This window comes from Scatophagus argus, chromosome 11 (assembly GCF_020382885.2).
Source record: "Scatophagus argus isolate fScaArg1 chromosome 11, fScaArg1.pri, whole genome shotgun sequence".
NCBI lineage: Eukaryota > Metazoa > Chordata > Actinopteri > Scatophagidae > Scatophagus > Scatophagus argus.
The window spans coordinates 2,441,019-2,465,789 of record NC_058503.1 but is presented as its reverse complement, the minus strand read 5'-3'; the positions used below and the strand labels follow the sequence as shown (position 1 = coordinate 2,465,789).

The 24,771-nt window shown below is 41.8% G+C and overlaps 1 protein-coding gene across 11 annotated transcripts in view; it reads right to left on the bottom strand.

Annotated features, from left to right (window-relative positions):
• The window catches only part of LOC124066619 (diacylglycerol kinase beta), a 109,528-nt gene that overhangs the window by 26,769 nt on the left and 57,988 nt on the right, over window positions 1-24,771 (bottom strand). For all 11 annotated transcript variants that reach the window (XM_046403160.1, XM_046403159.1, XM_046403165.1 and 8 more), the window contains one exon: window positions 14,005-14,069. In XM_046403160.1, the coding sequence (XP_046259116.1) occupies window positions 14,005-14,069 (65 nt within the window). The remainder of the gene's footprint in view (window positions 1-14,004; window positions 14,070-24,771) is intronic.

The window sequence follows — 24,771 nt, the reverse complement described above, 5'->3', positions numbered from 1 at the left end:
AACAAAACTGGTGAAATACTGGCACAAGAAAGGATCTGAAATAATCTTTAAAAAGGGCAAATTTTTTTCCAGTGGAGTACATTTTCTTGACAACATCCTCCGGTTTATTCTGTAAGGCTGTATGCAGCTTGGACTAAGGCAGATGTTTAGTAAGATAACTTGCCTTGTTCAGAATAACATAACATATTGGTGGAATCAAATTTCGCTTGAGAGAGAATAGATACTGGCACCGTAATAAGAACGTGGAAGGTGGAAGCGTGTTATTACGAAAACATTATTCAGTTGCTTCAACAAAGCTTGGGACACCAAAACTCTCTAGTTGTTTACTGTATCTAGCTACCCCACTGTGCCCCTCCTATCGTGCTACCCCTCCCTACAGATAAGCATCTTCTCTAATCCCCAATATGAGCAGTGACCTTATAACCCCTTTTTTGCCCCTCCTGCCCCCTCCCCTCTCATACATCTTGTGAAATCAAGAGGACACAAGGTAACCATTCAGTAGCATTATATTATAGAGGATGATGGTACCTTTCTCATGTGATATAACAGCCTCACCATCACTGAGTGACAAAATGAACCCTGCAAGGACATTCTGACTGTGAAAACATTAGTGACTAGTCAAATATATACAAGCAAGTGCAATAAGACTCTCTACAAGCTACAACCAGAAGCTGTGGATAACTGCGAAGATGCTGGGGGGGGGGGGTCTAAGAACAGCAATGGTTAAACTGACCCAGGCCGTGAAATCAGCCCACAAAGACAAAAAAGAATTCATAGCTGCTTCCCGGACAGCAGTAACACAAGGTGCATGTGGCAGGGGATACACCAAGGCCATCACAATCAGTCAGGATCCTGCCTCAATGACTACCAACCTGTTGGGGGATGGTTCAAGGGATTGTTCCCATCACCGGACCCCTGCAGTTCACACATCATCCCAACTGCCCAAAGGTGATCACCACCAAAAGACAAGAAGGATATGTACATTCGAATGCTGTTTATGGACTTCAGCGCAGCATTCAATACAACCGTACTCCAGCTGCTCTTTAGAAAGCTGAGCCTGCTGGTCCTGATCACCCCCACACCCCTCTGCAGGTGGATCCTAGACCTTCTGACTGGAAGACCAGAGACAGTCTGGAGCAGTCTTTCCAACACCACCTCAGGGCTGAGTACCCAGACCACTGCTGTTCACTCTGCTTACTCATGACTGTTCAGCACATCATCAGGTTCACTGATCACGCGACTGTAATGGCTCTCATCAGCAAGAATGAAGAGTCAGTATACAGTATGCAGCGACTGAAGCACTGGTGCAAAGCCAACAGCCGCTCTCTGAATGTGGACAAAAGAAAAAAATGGTTGTTGATGTCAACCCAACAGCATCTCTACTTTCTGCAAAAACTGAGAAAATGTTGTATGACTAGTGCTGTTTGTGAAGCAGCTTTTAGCCTTACAGCTTATGTTTACCTTTACAAAAGAATTTAACTATGGGGTGGTCTTCCTTTTTACACAACTGGTAATTTTGCACTGTTGAAGTCATTTTGCAGAGTCTTGTGGTGTCTGCACTTTATGAAGTGTTGTGTGTGTCGGTGTTTTCTTATTTACAAACACAAAACATGAAAATATTCTTTACTTTGAAACAAAATGTTTGTCTTTTTCTTCTTGCTTTTATATCACCACCATTACTATTATTATAATCAGTTCTATCACTACTGAAACAAGAATTTAATTTAGATTTCTTCACATTATTAAGGTAATGTTATTAAAGACTTAATTTTTCAGTTTATAAAAACAAATTTCTCAATCTCAACAGTAGAAAATAATGTGCGTTTGTTCGTGTTGTGCCATGTGTCATGTACAGTTGTACGTGTATCTGTACTAAAACACACACCAAACCAAATAATTGGTTTGGTACAGTTAAAATGGTTGGGGGGACTGTAGTCTGTACGCAAGCTCTTATGAAACAGTCCTCCTCAAAGGCAAGTTATGAACGTTTGCAAGTGTGCTCGTATGTTCTTCTCTGTTGAACAAGAAGCAGAGCGAGTGTGGAGGGTCCCTTCCAGACCCCAGGAAAAATACAACAGAGCAGAGTTTAACACTGTTAACAGATACACTATCAGGGTTTCACTTTCATTTTTAGCATATATGCAATATATGCTAAAATTATGTTATGTAATGTATATAATGAAATGCATACAAAATGTATTTGAAGTGGAATATACTATGAAGTTACAGTATGTGTATAAACATTTATATCCATGCATATGCAATGATTACGTCATGCAGCCTCTGAATTAGGCTACTGACGCAGAGGAGCTATATTTTGCACTTGCACCTCTAAACTGTTGCTGTACCAACTGCAAAAAACCACAGAGAATATTGTTAAGTGTTGTCACTGTAGCTAATACCAAAGTATACATGCTAGTGAAAGATCATGTGTAGTATTCTGTGGATTAAAAAATGTTTAACATGCCTTATTCTGTTTTATGCTATATGTTTTATGCTATATTATTAATGGTATAATTAATAATGTTATAATCATATAGAACTAGTTGTTTGTCTCAGTACTGCACACTCTGAGGGAGACAGAGGTATCATGCATAGTAGGAGAAGGACACCATATCTCAAGTCACTCTGACCGACAGGAAAAGACACTGATACACCACCCCTCCCTTCTCGATGGAGTGTAAAGGTGTTGAGACTAGCAACCGGTGTTATCTTAAAGTATATATAATGATGTACTTCCTTGAGTGCTTTAGATCCCACTTGGCGTTTGGCTGAAGCAGACTTGTGTTCTGAGGTGGGATCTCCAAAGATCCTTGTTTCTAAATAAATAACTCTGTTTTAGGCTATTTCAACGACTCTGTTTTAACTCTCTCACATCAACCTACTCGGGGAAGCAAGTGGGCTTCAACAATTTGGGGGCTCGTCCGGGATGTGAGGAGTTTTTTGATCTGACCTAAAACCAAACTGCACACCGAGGACACAGCGCTCTGGTCGACCTAAAACAAAGGTAAAGCAGAAACCTGTTGTAACGAATTCTGCATATTGAATACTCTTAAATAAGAAGGCAATCTGTGTCTGCAAGTGTGAAGTTTCCAAATTCAGAGTCTGTTGAAAATTCAGAGGAAAAAAAAAAAAAAAAAAAAGTGTGAATGAGTGAAAAACAAAGTAAGGAACTGGAACAAAAAAGAGGTTAAAAGATCAATTGTAGATCTTGTCCTTGGTCGTGGCGGACCCCACCGTCCTCTGACGAGGGGACGGAGCCAAGGAGGCAGCTGGGTTAGAGTCCCGGGGAGGTGAGGACCCCCGAATTCTGAGTTAGAAGAGCGGTGTCTCTTCAAATATTGGGTTAGAGTCCCTAGGAGCGGCATCTCCTTAAAAGCTGAAAGGATAAAAGTTCCAGAGTTGGTGAGTATTGAATAAATGTGATATTGTGTGTATGTGTGACATGTCTGGGTAATTGGGGATAAAATAGATAAATAATAGAATTCAGCGGTGTCTTAAGTGCAGAGCATTACAACAGTGTCGTGACAAAACTGTTCAAAACAGACAGCGGAAACCTCACGGTGTCAACAAAAGCTGCCTGAGCCGCGGAAACCTCACGGTGCCAACGGAAGTGGCCGGTTTTTGTCACAAGGGTCAGTTGCTCGGGTGAACTCCACACAAACTGACTGGCTGTGTTGCTCTGCTCACTGAATAAGACTTGTGGCTCGGGTGGACCCCATACACACCGGCTGACTGCTGAATTTAGATTTTAATAAACTATTGGTTAATTAATTATTTAATTAATTAATAGATTGGTATAACATTTTTTAAGGATGGAGGGTGAGTTTAATAAGGAAGCAGAGTCGAAGGCTACTGGCAGGGACAGGGGTTACTGAAGAGAAAGAAAAGGAGAAGAAAATGGAGGGGGTAAAAAAGAAGGTAGAAAAATGAATAAAGGAGACAGGGAAAGAGTTAAAGGACAGAGTGTCCTTGGGAGGGATGTTATGGGAAAAGGTAGCAGAGTCGAAGGCTAAAAAATAGAAGCCAGGAGGCAGGAAGAAGCAGCAAGTTTATTGAAAAAAAAAGGAAAATGGAGGAAGGAAGGGAAAGCATATGAGGAGGAGAGGAGAGAATGGTCCGAGTTGGCGGTCTGGTGGCAGGGTGCCGATCATCAAAGAGAAGAAAGAAGAGCGGAAAAGCGAGAAGAAGGAGGCCAACACACCGGTCCGACCCCCACCCTACGCTCCTCCACTGCATCATGTGAGTCCCCTCAGGAAAGGTACCCAACAGTGAAAATAGAGAAAGGACAACTTTTCGTAAGTATACCATACCCAACACCCACCGCCTCTGCAGCCAAATGAGTGTTAGATAACGCCTCAGTCTCAACACAGTCACTAGAACAGACAGATAACGAATCAGCAGTGTCAGAATATTGCGCACTGCCAAGACAAGGCCATCGATAGAATAGTACACACCGTACACACACTCCTACCAGGCGAGGATGAAGCGCCCCATGAGCAGCATAAACACCCTATGACCTTGAAATAACACACACACTCAACTACGATAATTTTCCCCTTAATCACCACCAGCTAGGGAGTCAAATACAAATCATTTGGACTAGGTGATGTGCAAGCAATAGTTGATAAAATGCCCCAGTAGCAGAAGGCGGAGGATTGTGGTTAAACAACTTAGATAGTCTTACTGCAGGACAGACTCTGGCGCTTGGAGACTTTAGAGCGGTGGCAGCCAGATGCATGATGGGAGCAGACCTGAGGGAGATTTAGGAGGAGGCTAATACGAGACGCTCTACTGATAACACACCATTTACTAGGGTACGCACTGACATAGGCAAAAGCAATGAGAGAGAAGTATCCATTGCCCAACATTACAATGGTTCCAAAATTACAGTGGGCGCCTGAACATCACCCATGCGAGTTTCTAGATAAATGTAAGGACACGTGGATCAAACACACAGGTGTCCACCCAGGGCCAAAAGGGGTACAAAGGGAATGGTACAGACAGGCGGTGTTAGAGGGTGTTCCAGAGGAAGTTAGAGGAAAAAAAACATTTAGTGTATCACCTCACTTGAGCACAAGACGAACAGCAAAAGGAGCGGGACACTATTAAAGAGCTTCAGGGTCAATTACTGAAGCTACAACTGAACGAGGCCAGACAAAGAAGGTAAATGACAAAAAGAGAATAGAAAAAAGTGAAGCTGTGAAGGTAATGGTCACTGCTGAGAATAATGATACTCCTGATTTGTTTCCTGTTCCCTCTTGAATAGAAAAAAAGCTGCCCGAGATACCCCCCATACGGCAGAGGAGGAGGCTCCGGGGGCTGGCCACAGTGGGGAGGAGAATGGACGAGAGGACGTGGGGGAAGGGGTGGACCACCAAAGGGACAGCCGGGAGGAAACGTGTGCTACTACTGCAACCAACCAAGACACTGGGTGAAAGACTGTTCCAGTATACCGCAAAGGGCCGAGGTCGAGGCGATCCACCACGCCCAGGCCTGACGCAGGCACTCAATCACCAAGCAGCACCTACAGTATCCAGTATCCCATGGTGAACTGGGATGACTGGGAGGAGTGGGGAACACACCACAGAGAGACCACGACAGCAGACCCAGTGCTGTCTATAAAGTCAATCTATTGGGGAGAGATCTCCTCATCAAACTGGGGGCGTCCACACTGTGTAGCCTGGACAGACTCATAGTGACATTGCCAGCTGAGAACCACAGGGCAATACCTCCTCCAGTCTGTGGAAGAGCAGTATGCGAACATCTACTGGGCTCTGTTGCAACCTGAAACGCCTGAGCACAACGGCATCCTCTCGGCCTACCTGCAGTGGAAACCCTGGCTCTCACTGCTCGAGCCCTACATCTCTCCTCCTGACCCAGCCCACGTGACCCTCTTCTTTGACAGACTGCAAACTGAGTGGTATCAAGACGGGTTCCAAGAACAGCTACAAGGTAAAAGTTGGCGAATACACTCCACCAACATATATGTGGCTCCAGAGGGAGTTGTAGCAGCGGTCATGCTCACAGAAGTTCAACTAGATTGGTATATGGTGTCAGAAGAGGCGGTTCCTCACGTCTCACTAGCATTACATCCTAAACATCAGGCAAAAGAACTAGGAGGTGTGGCTAAACACACTCTGGCTCAGACTGATTGGACACTCACACAAATCCCTCATCTTCACTACTAAGCTAAGACATATCACATTGATTGACATATGACATGGCTAACCCTCACACTCCGCATGGAACACCCCTATCCTGCCAGTAGAAAAGAAAGGGACAGGTAAATACAGAATGGCACATGACCTCAAAACCATTAATAACATCCTTTCTACTACTACGGTGCCCGTGCCTGATCCATATGTGGCTCTGACTAATCTGGATTCATCTCATTCATGGTTTACATGCATTGATCTGGCTAATGCATTCTTTTGTCTCCCATTAGCAGAAGAGTGCTGTGACATTTTTTTCATTTACCTACAAGGGTCGACAGCTGGGGTACACCAGGCTACCACAAGGGTTCACACTGTCACCATGGCTGTTCAAACAGGTCCTCATATAGGCTTTAAGTGACTGCATTCTGCCAGACAACACCACACTCATTCAGTATGTAGATGGTCTCTTCCTGGCGGCACCCACAGCTACTGTCTGTCTTACAGCAACCAGCTCTGTCCTGCAACACTTAGCCAGAAAAGGGTTTAAGGTAAGTAAAGCCAAATTACAGATATCTAGGAAACAGGTTTTATTCCTAGGCAGAGTGATCTTCCAGAATTGGCTACTGCCACTGAATTGGCCTTACCAGACTACACGTTGCCATTCTGCCTTGATGTTTCTGAAACAGAAGCAGTTGTTAATGGCATTCTGTTCCAGAAAAAAGGGGGAGAAAAAACAGCGCTAATGTACATAACTGCAATAAACAAATCCATCAAACACGAGGCAGAAATTAGGGAACAATGCAGCAGATCATGCAGCAAAGATGGCGGTTGGGTATCAGGTTAAACGAGAACTAATGTGTTCAGAAGAAGAGATGGAACTGAACCAGAACTAATTGACATTATAAGATTGCAAAAGGGGGTCTCACCACAGGAGAAAACGCTCTGGAAAGCCCGAGGAGCTACGGAGGTGGGAGGACTGTGGAGGAGTCCGGATGGACGTCTTATTCTACCCCAGGCATGAGAAAAACAGCGCTAGAGGAGGCGCATGGAGTAGGACACGTGGGAGCGGCACAGATGCTGAGAAACCTGGAGAACTAGTGGCATCCTCACTTGAAAGATATGGTAAAACACTGGGTAAGAACATGTGAACTTTGCACCAAGTACAATGCCAGACCGACCATCAAAACTCGAACCGGGTAAGTATCCTCTCAAAGTATGACCAGGGAAAGAAATTATCATAGATTACACAGATATGATAACCACAGTGAAAGGGTACAGGTATGTGTTGATGTGTGTGGATGTGTATACAGAGTGGCCGGAGGCGTGGCCAACAAAAAGGGAGGATAACAAGTCAGTGATAAAGTTTTTGATTAATCACTACATTCCTCAACATGGGTTCCCAGAGAAAATTCGATCAGACAATGGGACTCACTTCAAAAATCAAGACCTCCAGCAGGTGGAGGCAATGCTAGGGCTGAAACATTCATTTGGCACTGTTTACCACCCGCAATCACAGGGCAAGGTTGAAAGGATGAATCAAACAGTTAAGCACAAATTGGCAAAAATATGTGCACAGACTAACCTGACCTGGCTAGATGCCCTACCCCTGGTACTCATGTCCATTCGAAGCTCCATTAACCAGAACACAGGGTTCTCTCCTCATGAGCTACAAACAGGGAGAGCTTTTCCAGGTCCCATGACAAAATTGATTGGGATTGGTGAAGACAAACAAAACCTGACCACAAGAGCATATTTTAAAGAACTGCAGGCTTTCGGTTCAGCTTTTGCCAAACAGGTCACGGACCAACATGGGGGGGTGCACAAGGCTTCGTCGCCAGAGGTGAATTAGGTCCTGTTGCGGGTAATAAAACGCAAGTGGTCGGAACCAAGGTGGACTGGACCGTTTCAGGTGGTGGAGAGAACCTCGCATGCAGTCCGACTGAAGGGTAAAGGAGACACCTGGTACCACTGGAGCCAGTGTGCAGCAGCGGAGGAACCGCAGAGGTCCCTCTTCGAGGTCCACCAGGACCTCCAGGCAGCAAACACTGACCCAACTGGGTTGGGCGTGAGTCACACACACAAAGGGGCAGAATAATCCCCGTGTGCTGACTAGGTGACAGGGCAGTCTACCCCTGGCACTGAAGAACAGAAGAGAAGACGTCACGGGAGGAGGTGAAATAGCGCTCCTCTCCTGCATGTGGCGTGCCAAGCCACCAACCTCCAAAACAGACACCTCTGAAACCTATGAATATAATAATCAGAGAACAAAACAAATTGACCAAGCAGGTGGTATCACTCATACAGAGAACAGAGTTGATTAAAATCTTCTCATTCAGGTATATTACCAACACTTGTGGGTGGCAGATAAACTTTCCAATTGGGCTTTTCTATATTACATATACGTTGGACGAAATCCGATGGTGAAACGGTATGATTTGAGAATTTAAGAAGTTTAGATAGCACGTAAAGATGTCCGACTGTCAGTTATCTTTCTTCATTGTTTGTTGGTTTATTGTATGTGTGGCTTTCGCTCTTGCTCTAATAAAACTCTCGCTGTGCGGTCATACCAGACTATAAAGGGGATAAGTTGTGCAGCCTCGTGGCTGCTAGAATTGAGTCATAATTCATTTAATATTGTATCTGTGCTATTTTAAGTGTAAACTGTTGCATAATCAACTTCAAACCATTGACAGGGTAAAGAAAAGAGAAGTGATGTATGGTAATGCTAAATGGCTAGCAGGACTCAGCCTGCTGGCCGTGATGATTGTAACTTTAATATTACTCTTGTGTGAATCCACTGACAACACCACATTTGCTTTAGAGCCACAAACCCACACCTACCCCTGACATCTCATCCAATGACATTGTAGCTATTGATTATACCACACTAAAACCCCTAGACATAATACAAATCTCCACAGGATACAAAGATAGTAACCTCTGGAGAAATGGATGACAAATATGTTTGGGCAGTGGAGAGGTTTGATTTTGTCACTTATGGTCTCTATCACTACTTTTGTTGGAATTTTGGTTACTTGCGGATGTTGTTGTGTACCCTGTATTCGAGCTCTCACTGTTAGATTCATCACAGCCACAGTAGAGAAGGGTAGCGCCCCTGTTCCAAGGCACATGATGCCGTTGTTGCAAAAGATGGACTCTGATGGGGAGGACGAACAGGATAGGGTCATCAGAGAGTTTGAATTTGACATTCGTAAGTGATCTCTTAATAGAGATCAAAAGGGGGAATTGTGGATTAAAAAATGTTTAACATGCCTTATTCTGTTTTATGCTATATGTTTTATGCTATATTATTAATGGTATAATTAATAATGTTATAATCATATAGAACTAGTTGTTTGTCTCAGTACTGCACACTCTGAGGGAGACAGAGGTATCATGCATAGTAGGAGAAGGACACCATATCTCAAGTCACTCTGACCGACAGGAAAAGACACTGATACACCACCCCTCCCTTCTCGATGGAGTGTAAAGGTGTTGAGACTAGCAACCGGTGTTATCTTAAAGTATATATAATGATGTACTTCCTTGAGTGCTTTAGATCCCACTTGGCGTTTGGCTGAAGCAGACTTGTGTTCTGAGGTGGGATCTCCAAAGATCCTTGTTTCTAAATAAATAACTCTGTTTTAGGCTATTTCAACGACTCTGTTTTAACTCTCTCACATCAACCTACTCGGGGAAGCAAGTGGGCTTCAACAATTCACTAACATCTCCTGTCTCGACCTGATCTCACCTGAGCCGATCTGAGAATCGGTACTACCCATGCAAGCTAAAAGTGCCTGATACCATGGTCAGTGTGCCAGTCTGTCTCTGCTGCCATCAACCCTAAGTTACCATATGCTACATAAAATATTGGTTTATATGAAAAAGACAAAGGTTCATCGTGTGTACTGCTCCCCGTTATAGTATTTTACAGCGGTGTTTTGTGAGTGAGAACTGCTGCTTGTGTTATTGTGAATAAGCTAATTTTGAGACATGTATGAAGTGTTTTTGTGGTTTGAGTGGAGGAAAGATTAACCTAAAAAAAACAACAACAACTAAGTATAAAGACACTACATCTTGTTATTAATTTCTATTTTTTGGAACTGGGATATGCAGTATCTATAGTCTGTCCAAAAGTAGACAAAAAGTTGCATTTCTAAATTGACTCTTTTTTCCCCTCTCAGCACTTCCTAATCCGACTTTTCTTCTCTGAAACTCTCCCACTTTTTTGTGCACACACACACACACACACAAACAGAAAGACAGCATTGTCCTCACTGTGAGAAGTCATTAGCACCTGGGCCTTTGGGCTCCCGGAGGTCTGACTACTGTGACCATTAGGTGCTGGTGGAGGTCCACAGTATGAGGTGTCAGGAGTCACACATCCCCTTTATCCAGCAGGCCTGAGATGGGACGATGACACTTGGGGGTTGGGGCTGTATGTGCTAGTAGACAAGCGGGGGATGGTGTGTGGGTGCGAGTGTCTGATTGGGATTGTGAGTGGCAGGGAAGACGACAAAGCACTGAGCTAATTGCCAGGTCGAAGGTTATTTATCATCTGCTCACTCACAGAAGAACAACTGCTCATTGTACACACTGACTCCTTTCAATTCAAAGTGCTGTAAAAAGGACAGACACTTGGCCTGCCAAAACATCAGTTACACAACAACAGGACAGTCGTCCATGAGCTGTCTGTCTCTCTAATGAAGAAAACTCACAGAAGAACAATAGCCTTCAGGGTTAGCCTACTGAAAATGATGTGCATTAGACTATTTTGTGTAGGAAAAGTCTTGGTACTGTTTATGTTCACCTGGAGCTACTCTTGGATTGGAGGCGGGAGTGGCTCACACAGCAATGGAGTGATCAGTCAGTGGAATAGTTCGAGCCATCAAAGAGCAACGGTGAAGCACATTTTGCAGAAAAGAAATACAGCTTTATAGGTTACTGTGTTTAATCGCTGACTTTACGTGTGCTGAATATGCCCTGCTCTGCTCCACATAAATGCTTTACATCTTTTAAGTCTGGCTGTAGTTGAACAGAGCAAAGAAAGCCCCCCAGAGAACAGAGGTATCTCCCTTTTATCTTTTATAGCCCCCTCTTCCTACTGCCCGGGATTCTGAGAACAGATATGGGACTTGAGATGGAAATTTAAGCATTAATTATTGAATGCCACAGAGTAAACAATCCACCTCTCTCTTACTCTCCCTGCTCTTTCTTCTTTTATTTCCAACAGTATGTCGACTAATTAATGGTGGGGGGGATGCAGCGGCATACATGTTGCTGTCATCATGCAAACAACATGAAACAAGCTTTTACACTTTACTGAGAAGTTTAGAGCCACACCCTTGACGATCCATCCTCGTGTGCATTAGTATAAACTCCCAACTCACTCAGTCCACATTATACAAAGAGTGGCTTTTAAGCACATGGTTGGTGCAAGTCTGCATCACTCACACTGGTCAAAGCTACAGAGGCTTGCGTTAATACACTTGAGAACATAAATACATTCATAAACACCAATTGTTTGTTTAGACACACACACACACACACACACACACACAGACGTGCATGCCTCACCCTCAGGCTACAGTGAAGACAACAGGCTGGCCACCGACGTGAGCCAAGCAGCACCATATACTGATCAACAGTGAGTCACCTCAGGGCGACAGTATGTGTCTACAGCGTCTGTGTGCACACTCCTGCCGTTTGCTCTCTCCTGGCCATCTGAGCGAGTCGTCACAGAGTGTGGCCACAGCAAAGGCTGCTGGAAATGAAAGCAGGGAGACATCAAAGGCTGTGTTTCTCCCACAACTTCTGATATTTGTGGATAGTACAGGGTTTGGTCCTGAGGGTGGATAATATTTACGTGTTAAGGGCAGGTCTGGTCATTGTTGATGTTATCAACAAATCTAATAAATAGCATTAAACTAACAATTGATGGTTTGTCTCTGTAGTTCCCAAAAGAGAAAAGCTCAGAATACCGTCCGAGTCTGTCTCAGAATAAATTACAGTGCCTGTGGCGTCATATGTATCAGGGCGAAGGTGTAGTTCAGTCGTGTGTTTTGTGTGTCATGTGCTTTGAGTTCACGTCACTCACATATATAAACATGGATGATGCGTCTTCACTTCCTCCCACTGTACAAAAGTGAAGATAAAAATATCCTGGATAGCGACCATCACGCCCTGATGGTGTAACTGGGCCGTGGTATCGAGTTCCTGCCCGTACACCTGCCTGATCCGACGGCGAGCAGCGCCGTCAGTCGTTTCACCTTGTTTTTAAAGCACCTAATTTGAGTTTTTAGTGTGGCCCATGTCCCAACTGCTAGCTCATCTTTATATACATTCAATGATTCACATACATGAAAAGCTAATGACATTGCTTTGTGTTCAGTGCTAAATAAAAATGCAGATGTTGAGCATGGTAAGCGTTATACGTGCTAAGCTCATCACTTTTGCATTGTCATGATGAGCATGTTGCACCTTGTTACAATCACACTAGCATGTGGTGCCTTACTACAGTCTTAGGAAATAAAGAAAAATGTGCATACCACTGCCTCTAGTGTAGGAACATGTTCAGATCTTGTCCCGTCTTGTCACGGGCCACCTCATGTTGTGACTTGCAGTTTGAATGTGCATACAGAATGTTTAATGGACTGCAGTGAAATGGGAGGCCAGCTGTACAGAGCCTGTAGCACGCCTGTGGACTCTTAGGCAGTGGTGGGATGTATCTAAGTTCATTTAGTCAAATACTGTACTTAAGTGGAAACTGGAGGTATTTTACATGAGCATTTTTATATTAGGCAGCTTTAGACTTCTACTCTACTACATCTCAGATGGAAATATTCTACTTTTTAATCCACTACTGATAGCTTTGGTTAGGATGATGTGTTACTTTTCAGATTACAATTTCTCTGATTGTGATTTCCTGGTAAATTGAATCAAGTGTTCCTTTAAGTGTTGAGAAAATTTTAATTTTAATATTTTTAAAATTGGGCCCTATATGTACATGTTTTAGTGTGTAAATGATTCATACTTTCCAAACGTTTGGGGAATTGTTTTTCCACTCACAGGCTGACACTGTTATTCTAAGTGTCTGACAAAATAAATACTTTTGCTTTTCACACTTAGAGTGCATTTTGCTGATAATACTTACATGCTTTTACTTAATTGGGTTTATGAATGTTGACTTTTACTTTAGTAAAAGTTAATATCAGCCCTGAATACACAGCTGATACTTGTTAGTTATAACTGGCTAAAATTGGTTGAAACCTTAAATAAGAAGAATACTGAATATGGCTGGAAATATTTCTTTTCACTGGATCGCTGTTACTGTCATTCTCTAATCAGACTGTGGCAGCCTCCAGTGTGATGTAACAATTAATTAGACTGCTATGGACTTGTCTGCATGGCCTGACATTTGAAGATACCTTTTCTGCTTTTAGAATGAACCTCCATTTATGACATAACCGCCTTCATCTGCCGTCATTCTGTTCATTAGTTGAGAACTTTAGCTGAACAAACAAACTAAAAACAGAAAACTAAAAGCTGTCATGGAAAGCATGGCTCCAGCCTAGTTAGGCTTAAGCTTCACGCCATCTCATGTCAAAGCTCAGTTCACTTTTAAAACACTGCCAATATATTGATTACACTGTGCAGGCAGGTTTTGTCCTGTTATTGATTGCTGACCATTGCAACTCAGTGTGATATTCCAGATTAAAGTGTGAGGTCACTACTTGGCGATAAAGTTGCTTGTTGGGTCTTGTGGGACATGGAAAGTTAACAAATCCTTCTCAGTGAGCGTGTTTTCCTCCCTGTAGATGTTTTCCAAATAATCCTACCCTCTCACCTGCTGTTGAACTTCTCAGGATGCTTTTCTCTCATCAGATGAAAGCGATGGGCAATGGAAGCATCCTGTGGGAAAGAACAGATAAGACAACGTGAATGGCACAGTAAAACTTGGGCGTTTTCACAGCTTGCTATAGGTCATATGCAAAGACAGTGTGGCGCCAACGTTAAAAAAGATGTTTAGAGAGGTTCAGCCATTCAGAATCAGAATCAGAATCAGAATTCCTTTATTTATCCCTGAAGGGAAAATTCTTCACTTCATTCATCACTTTTAGTACAAGCACCCTTACATCACAGCCTTCAATGTAAAAGTGTCTCAGAAAATCATGATATTTGTCTCAAAGACAATTCATACAAGGATCAGTGTGATTTTATTGTTATCATCTGCCTTGTGTGTATTGAACTAAATAAAACCTTTGATGTAGTAGTAGTCTGACTCACAGAGAGTTGGGTGGGGGTATAAACCTGCCACTGGCCCACAGATTCAGGCAGAATCATTCCTCCGTTGCCCTAGACAACTGTGATTGATTGACAGAAATACAGATAAGCCAGAGTGTTTTTTCCTCCATACCAGAATGATAATGGTTTCTCCAGCGCCGACTGTTGTAGTTTTGGCCATACCTAGGTCTGCATATTGTTGTATTCCCAATGGTTACTATAGAGACTGTGGACTTTGTTGCTCAATTGAACATATTGGACAACTTTAGAACAAAGCCCAAAGAAGAACGGAAAGCCTCAGGTGGCTTTTAAGGAAGACCCATCTTAGCCCAGCTATAAAAAGCAGATCTGGAGGTGTAATAACAGTAAATATCAAATATTAGTGCCGTAATATTCTAAAGTTAGTGCCTTTTGCCATGAGAAATTACTTTTTTATTCATGCAGGCTGATTAACTTTCATCCTAGAACTAAAATGTTGAAATGATCAACAGCTAACAGACGGAACATTAAATCAGCCAACTATTTTAATGATCAATTTATCCTGTTTTGCTAAGACCCATTTTCCTTATAATGACCTGCACTGTAGTAATTTAGTACAATGTTCGATGTAAAATGGCAAGCAGAATAGAGCTCTAACCATCACACAACGCTACACTGAACCAAAGGTCACAAGTTGATCGGAGCAGGGCTCAGGCTGGAACCGGCCCTCCTTTCCCCATATGTTTAACCCCTGACCTGAGGGGCAGAGGTGAATGTAACCCTGATCAATCACAAGAGTAGCCTCAGTATGACCTCACTTAGAAACAAACACCACCAGGGGATCATGCTGTCACAACAGCATGATCAGTGTTCTACATTTTAAAACATGGGGGCATTTTATCAGTATTAGCATATTTCATTATACAGAAATTCTTGACACTAATATATAGTTTCATGATCATTTTAAAATACTTCAGCAACACAAGTTTATTGCTTAAGCTTGTCATTATCAAATGAATATTGAATGTACAGAGTAATGGCCATAAAAAATTACACCATCTTTCTTATAAAGTAGTTCCCTAAAAGCCTCACTTTTACTGTGTCTGCCACTCAGGAGGATGAAAATGGAAACGAAGTTGTGGCATTGCACAACCAAAACTGTCCCCAGTGGACTGTGGAACAACCACAGTATCTATGGAAACTCTACCCTGCAAAAGAAAGAACCCTCTTGATGGAGCAGGCAAAGACGGTGAAGAGGGAGAGCAATAGAAACCAAAATAAAACAAGAGCAGTCAGAAGGGCTTTCATTCGACCGAGAGAGCTCTGGAAAAGTTTCCTATTTCAAGTTTAAATTACAAAGGTTTTACCCTTTAAAATGCCCAAGTTGCTTTAATAGCACTAAACAAATAAATGACAAAAATGTAGAGATGCACCTATTTAGGTAAATGTGTTGTCAACTGTCTGTAATGCTTCCAATATATCATAAACACATCATGATGTGTGAATATCATGAAGAAAGCAGGCTTTGCAGAGGCTACAGTGTGCATGCATGTAGCATACAAACAACACAGGACGGCATTGTGACGCTTGTAGTGACGAGCTAAACTGAGCCGGACTGCAGGCTGAGCTTGACCAGAGCTTGACCACTCAGGCCTGAGGATGTGATCTGTCACGCATAAACAGCCACTGCGCATCTACAAGAAATTCAAGACGCACGGATTGTGAGATTATATCGGCCACATGTCAGAGAAAGTCATAATGTCTGCTATATGTGGTTCAAGTGATGGTGCACAGCAGCAGAGCAAAGTGGATGGAGAGTGTCACTGTAATGATGTAATGATGGGCGAAGGCAGCTTTAAGGACTCATCCTTTTCTCTGTCATAGTATAATAACATCATCTGGTTCTGCTTAAAGTGCTTAACAGAGACAAGACACATGACACATCCCCACTCACTTACACCACTTAAAGACATTGGCAGCTGAAGTATTACATATATGTGAAGTATGCAGAAGAATTAATAACGAGTAACTACTACTTATTTAACAATTAGCTACAAGAAAATATAGCAGGTGGCTAAATATGTACTACATGTATATTGTTATACTCTCAGTATACAAATCAATAAATCAATACAAGTACACTTTCAAGTACAATTATAACTGTTTCCATAAACTATCAAACTGGTGATTTACATAATGTGCTCATGTTCAAAATACTATAAACAACTAATATTGTGTACATTGTTTTAACGGAGGAAAGTAAAATGTGGAACATGAAAGTGTTCCAAAATTTTAAATACATTTCAAAAAATTGAAATGACAGGGTTAGACATTAAACTTCACATAGTATGCTAATGTTACCAACCTGGTTCATCATTAGGTGCTAATACGCCAATAGGATAAAACAGCAAAATGGGCAAACTACTGTTGAGTATGGAGAGCTGTTTTATTCAACATGAAATGAATAAATATGGCTATGAAGTAAACCCAATAATTAAATAGATACATTTACTCTATTTCAAAATGCCACATCAATTTATTTCATGGCAATTTCGTGGATCAGCGGTTAGGGTGTCGAACCCGTAACCGGTGGATCGCTGGTTCGATTCCCCGTCCCGGTGTCCACGGCTGAGGTACCCTTGAGCAAGGTACCTAACCCCCACTGCTCCCCGGGCGCTGCACGCGGTCGCCCACTGCCCCGGGTTTGCTGTGTGTGTGTGCACACGTCACTTGGGTGGGTTAAATGCAGAGAACAAATTTCGTTGGAGTGAGTTCCCTCCAATGACAAAATATGTCACTTTAATCTTTAAATGACCACGCCTTTTCATTTGCATACTAGAAAAAATAAATAAATAGAGTAATGAAATAAACGTGGCATTATGAAATAAAAACCCTGTGAACTAATTCATTGTAGTCTTATGAAAAACATAATTTTGAAATAATTCAATGTATTTATTTATTGATTGGGTTTATTTCATAGCTTATTTATTCATTTCATTTTGACTAAAATGGCTCTCCATATCTGAGAGGCAGCGAGTACTTTGCTCCTTCATCTCTGCAATGCGATGCTCTGACGGGAAACCTTTTGTTTAGCAATCTCGTGGATGTTGTTTAACACACACGTGGATGTTCTTTGATTTCAAAAAAATTGAGAAGGTGTGCAAAACATCAATAAATGGTGATAACTGATACCCCTTTCACACTGGACCAAAAACACCACTAACACCCATCTCCATGTGGCTTTTGTCTTCAGTGTGAAAGGGTACAATTGGGATCCATTCCCAGGTCAAACGACTCTGCATTAGTTAGAAGTATTTATTCGCTCCAGCTTCGATTGAGAGAGTGAAAAACAGGTGGACTTACCAACCTCCACCTCCTTTCCTGGGTCTGTTGTGTCTAAGATAACATAAGATAATCATTTATTGTTCTAAATTAAATGATTAAATAAATACTTTTCCAGGTGTTCAGTTGGTGTTGAGTCTGAAAGAGAGACTAAGTGAAAAATGTCATAAAGTAACCATGGTAGCGATGTCACTGGCACAGGTAAACAGGTTCATTGGTAACGGGTAAGAAAGGGACGTCCTCAAAACGCTCACGTCATCGTCCCAATGATTTTGGAATCAGGGTTATGTACCATCATGCAGCTTGACAGACAAAGGCATCTGTGATGACAGCCTGGCACCCTGCCTACCTGTGCAAGTGTTTCAGCGCTCTGCAACAAGCAGAATGGGAGCTTGTGACAAGAAAAGGTGGACAATTAAACATGTCCTCACTTGTCACCCCCAAAATCTATTGGTGCTACTGGTCTGCTGAAACGCGTCTCTTCACTGCGCTCACAGCATCAGCACATATCAGAGCTTAAAATAGAGCTGCATCTGCTGCTTCAACTGGCTGAGAATTTGATACCCAAACCAAGACAGTGAGCAGACATCACAGGTGAACCGTTTTTTTTGTTTGTTTTGTTTTTTGCAATGATCCCAAGGCACGAGAGACTGACTTCGCCCATTGAGCTCAAACTAAAAATCTGATTCTCATGGCAAGGTTACTCATCACAACAACAAGCACACATAAAACAAGACAACAAAACACAAAAAATTAAGTTGTTTACAGTTTGCCTGAGGAGCCTTTGTCACACATGAACACAACAGGGAGTTATGTTTTTACTGATTTTGGTACAACGTGGGCAGCGCGTCCAGCACGCAGCTCAGCATGTGGATCGGGGCCAGACAATGACACAAAGTGGCCGCAAAGCTTTCCAAAACATGACGTACTGTTTCATGTCAGTAAATGTGCTCTCAGTCCCCTGCTGCAGGCAGTCTCTGACCAGTCCCACTTTTATTCATTGTCCCCCTGAAAAATCTGGCTGTAACAATATGTGACATTTGCCATCGCCCATAGTTGCCTATGTGATGAAGGTTGTTTTGATCTTGCCGTTTGAAGTTTTGCACATGGTGTGTGGGGGCAACGGGGAGGTGCTATTGGATGAGTGATGTGCAAAGTGGGAAGGGAAAAGACAAACAACAACAAAATAACAACAAAAACAGTTAGTGGAAAAATGTCACCTCAGTGAGACCCACAGCACCCAGTGGAGGATTTTCACTTTTCACTTCATCTGTATTGTATTTCACTGGCCTTTGGTAAGGGGCTTGGTTGGCTTAATGTCAAGCAGAAATGTCAGAGTCCACCTCAAATCTCCGAAATGCTTTGATTCTATGATACTAAAGCAAGCTACATAGACATGTTCAGCGAGTGATCATCCACGATTTATACCAACACATGCCAAAGAACCTAAATTCCTGCTTCTATTATTATGGAAATGTATTTCTGCCAAGAAAAGACAAAAACATAGAAAGTCATGATGAAAATACATGGCAAATCAAAAGAAAATCAAAAAAAAAAGAAAAGCAAAGAAAAAAATTAAACCAAACCTACAACCACCTTATAATTTATTCATTTTTATCATTGTTTTAGCAACGAGCATTATATAATATAATATAAAGTTTTCCAGAGGAGAAGGATTAATAAAAAATCAATTGCTCTTTCAATTGTCCTTTCAGTTGACTTAAAGGCTCAAATTCTGTTCTTTCCATTCTTGTTGCTGATGTTTGTCTTGGTGCTGACTGGGCGTCAGGGGCTGATACAGGAATGTGTGTATCAGAATAAAAATTGAAAAGTAGAAAACTTAAGGTCTGTTAAAGAAAGTAAAGCTATGAAATAGATGAACAGATGAGAGATGATGGAGTGTCTGAGTTTTTATCAATAGAGTGGGCCCATGTTTGTTTGTATCTTGTGTTTGTGCATGAATATATGTTAGTCATGATATGCATTCCTGCTGAAGAGCATTCCAAACATGGACAGTTGGTGGCAGTAGTGTGCCAAAAGATGTTGCAATATGCCAGCAAAGGCAGGAAGGTTGTAAGCTAGCAAACATGGATGTAAACAATGCCATTTTTAAAATATTAAAAAATGGACTTCGGAGGTTTTATGAGATGGAAAATACGTTCAAAATATGTCTTTGACCTCAAGGATAATCAATGAATGAGTGAATATAAATTTCTTTTTTTCCCTGTGCTTTCTCACTGGTTTGAAATGGTCACAGCTCAGTTTTAATAAGGCTGTTTGAAGCGGAGTCCTTGAGGTTTAAGCTCTTAATAAACAATAAATAGACGTTTATGTAGTTCATTTGGTTGTGAGGGGCTTTAAAGACTTTCTAGATATTTGTGCCTGCGTGTCCACGTGTTTGACCATGTGTGTGTTTTTGAATGTTGTTCCTCCTGTCTTTAAGACCGGCCAGGTGTCACTCAGCACGGTCATTCATTACTGTGGTAACCTGGCCTGAACCTGGCAGACGCTTACTTCCTGTCACTGATACTTCCCCTGACCTTCAGTCTGTGCCAGCGCTACTCCATCTCTCTGTCACAAACACAGATCATTTTAAGGGCACACTCTCTGCTCCTTGTGGCCTTATTTGTTTTCCGACCATGCTATGTCGGGAGATAACTGTTACACTTAAGACACAAAACCGTGAAGAATTTTGATGTGACTCAAATCAAAAAGTGTCTCAGCGGTGGAGAGGCAAACACTCTCCAAACATGTGCCAACCATTGCAGAGATCTGAGTTCAGCTCTCCTCAGCAGTGCTCCTAGTTTGGCTTGCTCATTAAATTCCGTTTTAGACATGCATCCTTTTACTTTAACCTTAACATGTTGTTGCCATGTCTGAATAAATGCCTGAGACACTTTTACATAAAAGTCACAATGGCACTTATTAGGTCAGCCCAAGTAGCATATCCATGACGATTTCAATGTGGCACGAATCAAAGTGGGCAGATTAATATAATAACTGCAGCAGCACAAGTTCTAACAGAGAGTAAAATGCTCATCCTGCAATGCCTTCTAAGACCCGATAATGAAGTTAATATCTCTGTCATCATCTGTGTGCAAAATCAGTGTAATAAACACTGTAAATGAGCCAATCTGAAGCCACCATTTCACATCAGTTGAGGACTAACAATGGTAGTTATTTTACGTCTGAAAAACATCAGTGTCTACAATGAGGAACAACGGGTGAGAGATCATAGCATCTGGCCTGAGTTGCTCTTACAGTGTGTTCAGACATGTAGCTAGAAAGACACAGGCTTCGTTGCCACTTACTAAATCTGTGGCTTTCATTCCACTTTGGTTTGGTTTCTCACATAGCAGCGTATTCATTTCCATGCCGGGTCCATTCAAATGTGTTAATTTACTACTCCTAAAACTTTTTTGACTCTACCCTCTTTGTTGTTTGATGCTGATCTTTCCATCTCTGTGGTGCCTCCTCTCACTTGAGTAGAATTTTCTAGAATCTACAAGGTCAAACCCCTTTTAATCTCAATTTTTATCATAAATGGTAAATCCGTGACAACTGGACAAACCATCTAAAGGAAGGAAGATTGTGTGGCATGACTAGAACATCTATGGACCTTGTGGTCAGACAATCCAGTGCTAAAGTTTTTTGTAGCCTACTGTACGCCTACCAGCACTACGATTCATGGTTGCTGCAGTGAAGCCTGCAGTGAACAGCATTAATGTCTTCATGTTCATTGTCCTGGTGCATCTTCTGCACCAGGTAAAAGAAGCAGCTAGTGACTTATATGTCCATCAGAAGAGCCACATGATACACCCTCCTGGCTAACGGCAAAGTCAGCGATTGCAGTACGCATTAAGAACTGGCCATTAACACTAGGAATCATCTTGCAGGGCACACACACACACAGGGTCATGTACATTCAAGTGCATGCTCATACACATTTACACCTGTGCACCCGTCCACTGTGAGTCCTGCACAGAGAGCAGCTCCTGCAGAGGGATCAACTTCCATACTGCAACACGAGGTGGCATCTTTAATGGCTGCTGACATGGTGTGATTTCCTTCTGTCGAATTCCTCTCACAAGATTCTTTCCAGGCTGTGGGTCAAATGAAAGCCCAGATACTGACCAGCATGTGTACATAGATGGTTATAGGCATTATTTCACTGCATATAGTTTAGGGCATTTTCAACTTAAAAATGTCAGTTCAACTCCTGCCTTAAATATGTGAGTTAACTTCAATTAGGTTGATTGTAAAGTCTTCTCTAAAGTTTTCTTTTGTAAATCCAATTGTGAAATGAACTGAACTTGAGAAGATATCTTCAATAACATTAAGATATTAAGTTGAATCAACAACAACAGCTTTTACATTTCCTCTGTTTGAATATTCACTTCTTCAGTTCACAGCATTGGCTTAAAGACAGTATGTGACACTGCTCCCAGTGTGATTTTAAAATTTGAACTGTCATACTTTATTCATCACTGTGAAAACAAACAGCCATGACAGTGACCGTGATCTTAAAATGAATTAAAGACACACAGAAAGTTTACATCAAACATCTACAAAATAATGATGTCTGGAGAGTTTCAACTCTCACACAGTGCATATTGGACTCATCTTTTTAAGTCAGCCGAGTAAGTCAGTCAAGTTTTTTCCACTGAATTCCTGTATGATGTTTTACAGTGTGGTTCATGTATGGCTTTTACTCATTGAACAGAAAACATGACTAAATACAAACACTTTAAAGGTATTGAACTTGATGAAACTGAAAGAGAAGGCAGAGGCTTTGCAGACATTCTTATCGCTATCCTCTCTGCTCAGTGAGGCAGTGCCAGCCCCCACACTGAGCCCACTGCTCAGTGTATCTTTGGACAGCCAGTTGCTCCTGCCAATAGCACAATGAAAGCACAAACTAAATCCTCATCTTGTTTGAAGATGATGGATATAACTTTAGGTATTTCAATACTATTTCTCAAATATAAGAATATTTGCACAACATGGCAACAGAAAACATTATTATTGACCCTGATGAACAGTAAAATCTCACATCATCTTAAATACAGGAATAGAATGAAACAGAAACGACAAAATACACACTCTGCTTTACAGTTCTGAGTGCCTTGGCTGAGCCAACCACATGCTCCACACCATGTCATCCACAATTAAGTCAGTGAGATAAAGGACAGATGACTGTGGAAGCTTTCAGATTTGGCCTTGCCAACCTCCTGTCTCCATAGCAACCAAGCCCTGAGTAGCAAGGTCTGTGATGGGATGGCAGGAAACGCAAACCCTGTATGGTTAGTAAACCAGATTTGAGGGTTACTAATGGCTGCATCATTGGTGTGAGTCAGAGGTTGGTTTGCTCAGGTGTCGTGTGCACCCAGATACTCAGCCATCTGTCACTATGGCTCTTAGAGGCACAGCGATCTGTCGCTTTATTTAATGGCCACACCACACTGAAGTGCTGTCAGAATCCGAGGAAAGAAAATATTCCGTTTCCCACAGAGGACATATACATTAAAGGACCCCAGCTGCGGTTATTATGTGTTTTTCATATTGTCAATCAATCTAATGAAAAGATCAAAAAAAGAGGCAAAATTTATTCATGCACTTCATCAAACCAAGATGGCCTGTCAAATGCTATTGTGCACCTCCATCTGACACAGTGGCAGTACCATCCAGGCCACTAAGAAAGCACTGCTCCCTCCTACCGCTGCCTTCGCCTCAGGTTTGAGAGGAAGGAGTTAAAGTCGACTTGGTCTGAGTGCATTTTTGATTAAAAATATTTAGCCAGGATAAAGTCAAATGAGATTGCACTAATACTAACCAGTGACATTTAGTTGAACATGCCATTGACTTTCTCTGTGCCATGTTATGCTTTCATGTAGTGTGTTACTGGCACATATGGAGATATCAGTGGGTGGTATAATTGTATAACATCACTGTGGTTGATCCTCCTCTTGCCAAAACTTCTACCTGTGCACATATGTCCACTTCACACTTAAGTCACCCAGTTTATTTATATTCATTTGCACTGTGCTGTATCGCTAATGTGGTGTTATTTTTATTCATTAGCTCTGTGGTGCAAAAACATTTTAGAATACACCATCAGGTGGTATCTACTGTAGTTTGGCAAAACATCAAGGTTTACAGTCTGCTTTCCAAGTATTTACTGTAATTATAGGATGTTTATGTGACTATAAGAAGATAACAGTAAAATGAGTTTAAACAATTATGAATGGTTGTGCTCTGGTTGATGGTTAAAGCGTAGCCTCAGATTCATTCTTGTATGTCTAAATCACGACAGAGGAATGCTGCGGTTTGGTTAAGTCTGTGATTACCTCTATGGTTGCAATAAAGCAATGCTGAAGCAAGAACTTTCATTGACTTACAGAGGGGATGCATCCACTAATTGACTCTGCTGAAGCTAAATCAGCAGACCAGCACTGTGATAACGTCATGAAGGCCTTGTTTGTCACCTCTGAATAAACGTCCCTGAGCCTTTATACCAGTATCTCCATCAGGACAAGATAAAACGTTGCTAAGCAACTGGAACCTGGCAGCGTGTTTCTTTCCTCCAATTAAAAGACAAAACCTGCCCATGAGAGAGCAGAAAATCACTGATGAATCTACTAATTGCCTATGTCCACAAAGACCAAATAATCTTTTTCACCATGCTGTTATTGTAATAAATGTGTCTCAGTCGGATTTGGGGGCAGGACTTTTACATTACATACATAACTGATACACAAGTCAATTAAACGGAATTTACGTGACTACGCACACACACGCTGTTTTCATACAACACTAAATTTTGATTAAATTTTGAAGGGCTTGTTTAACTGTAACTGGCCAATACCAAGATACAGACATAAGACATGTCATAGCTGATATAGCTAAATATATACAATATACAACTAATACCTACTGATAAATGGATCATTAATTATTATTATTTTTTGTAATGCACATGACATGACATTTTAGTGGTTTGAACCACATC